General features: G+C 47.5%; 1 protein-coding gene across 1 annotated transcript; it reads right to left on the bottom strand.

The window, feature by feature from the left end:
* Positions 1 to 251: 251 nt before the first annotated feature.
* LOC147975154 (uncharacterized) lies at positions 252 to 692 on the bottom strand. Its single transcript, XM_087520296.1, has one exon. The coding sequence runs from the start codon at positions 690 to 692 to the stop codon at positions 252 to 254; it is 441 nt and encodes a 146-aa protein (XP_087376422.1).
* Positions 693 to 1,055: the final 363 nt, after the last annotated feature.

Below are 1,055 nucleotides of genomic sequence, written 5' to 3'. Positions count from 1 at the left end.
ATGTTTGAGTAGAACGGACAACCTTCGCACTTGTCGACTATATCTTTTGACATCTCATTTGCTCGCGGCCAGTAGAATCCTGCTCGGTATGCTTTGGCTACGATGGTCCGAGAGGACGCATGGTGACCATAGGTCCCCAAGTGGATATCATTGAGAATCATTCGACCTTCTTCTGGCATGATGCATCGCTGAGCAACTCTAGTAACACTCTCTCTGTAGAGTTGTTCACCTATCACGGTAAAGGCTTTGGATCAACGGACAATCTGACGGGCTTCATCTTCATCCTCCGGAAGCTCCTTCCTGAGCAGGTATGCAATATAAGGCACTGTCCAATCGGGGGTGATGACCAAAACCTCCATGATCAGGTCGACCACGACCAGGACTTCGATCTCAGTCAGATCGGTAGAACTTTTCGGTTGCGGGGGCTCTTCCATGAAAGGATCCTCTTGAACTGATGGGGAATGGAGGTGCTTCAAGAACACATTGCTGGGGATAGGCTTCCGAGTGGAACCTAACTTCACCAAGTCATCCGCTGCTTGATTCTTGATTCGGGGTATGTGGTGGAGCTCTAAACCCTCAAACTTCTTTGTCAACCTTCTTACTTCATTGCAATAACCAGTCATAGCTGGGCTCCTGATGTCCCACACCTTCATCACTTGATTGACCACTAAATCCGAGTCACCGTAAACCATCGGGCGACAGACCTCAAGTGAAATGGCCATACGCAACCCATACAGAAGTGCCTCATACTCAGCTTCATTTTTGGAGGAAATCAAAGTGAATCTGGAGAACATAACTGAGTTTGTCGACTCGTGGGGATACCAGGACTACCCCAGCACCAGAACCATTCAGCATCTTGGACCCATCAAAGAACATAGTCCAATGTTCCAAGTGAATTTTGAGTCGGTTGTTGCTGTTCAATCCACTCGGCGAGGAAATCTGCTATTGCTTGGGACTTGATTGCTTTCTTTGCCTCAAACTTGATATCCAGTGGAAGGAGTTCAATTGCCCACTTTGCCACTCAACCAACTGCATCTCTGTTGTTTAGAATTTCT

Source organism: Triticum urartu, chromosome 4A (genome assembly GCF_056163025.1).
Source record: "Triticum urartu cultivar PI428250 chromosome 4A, HENAU_Tu73, whole genome shotgun sequence".
Taxonomy (NCBI): domain Eukaryota; kingdom Viridiplantae; phylum Streptophyta; class Magnoliopsida; order Poales; family Poaceae; genus Triticum; species Triticum urartu.
Note: the sequence above shows the minus strand (reverse complement) of the source record. Positions and strands in the feature narration are given on the sequence as shown.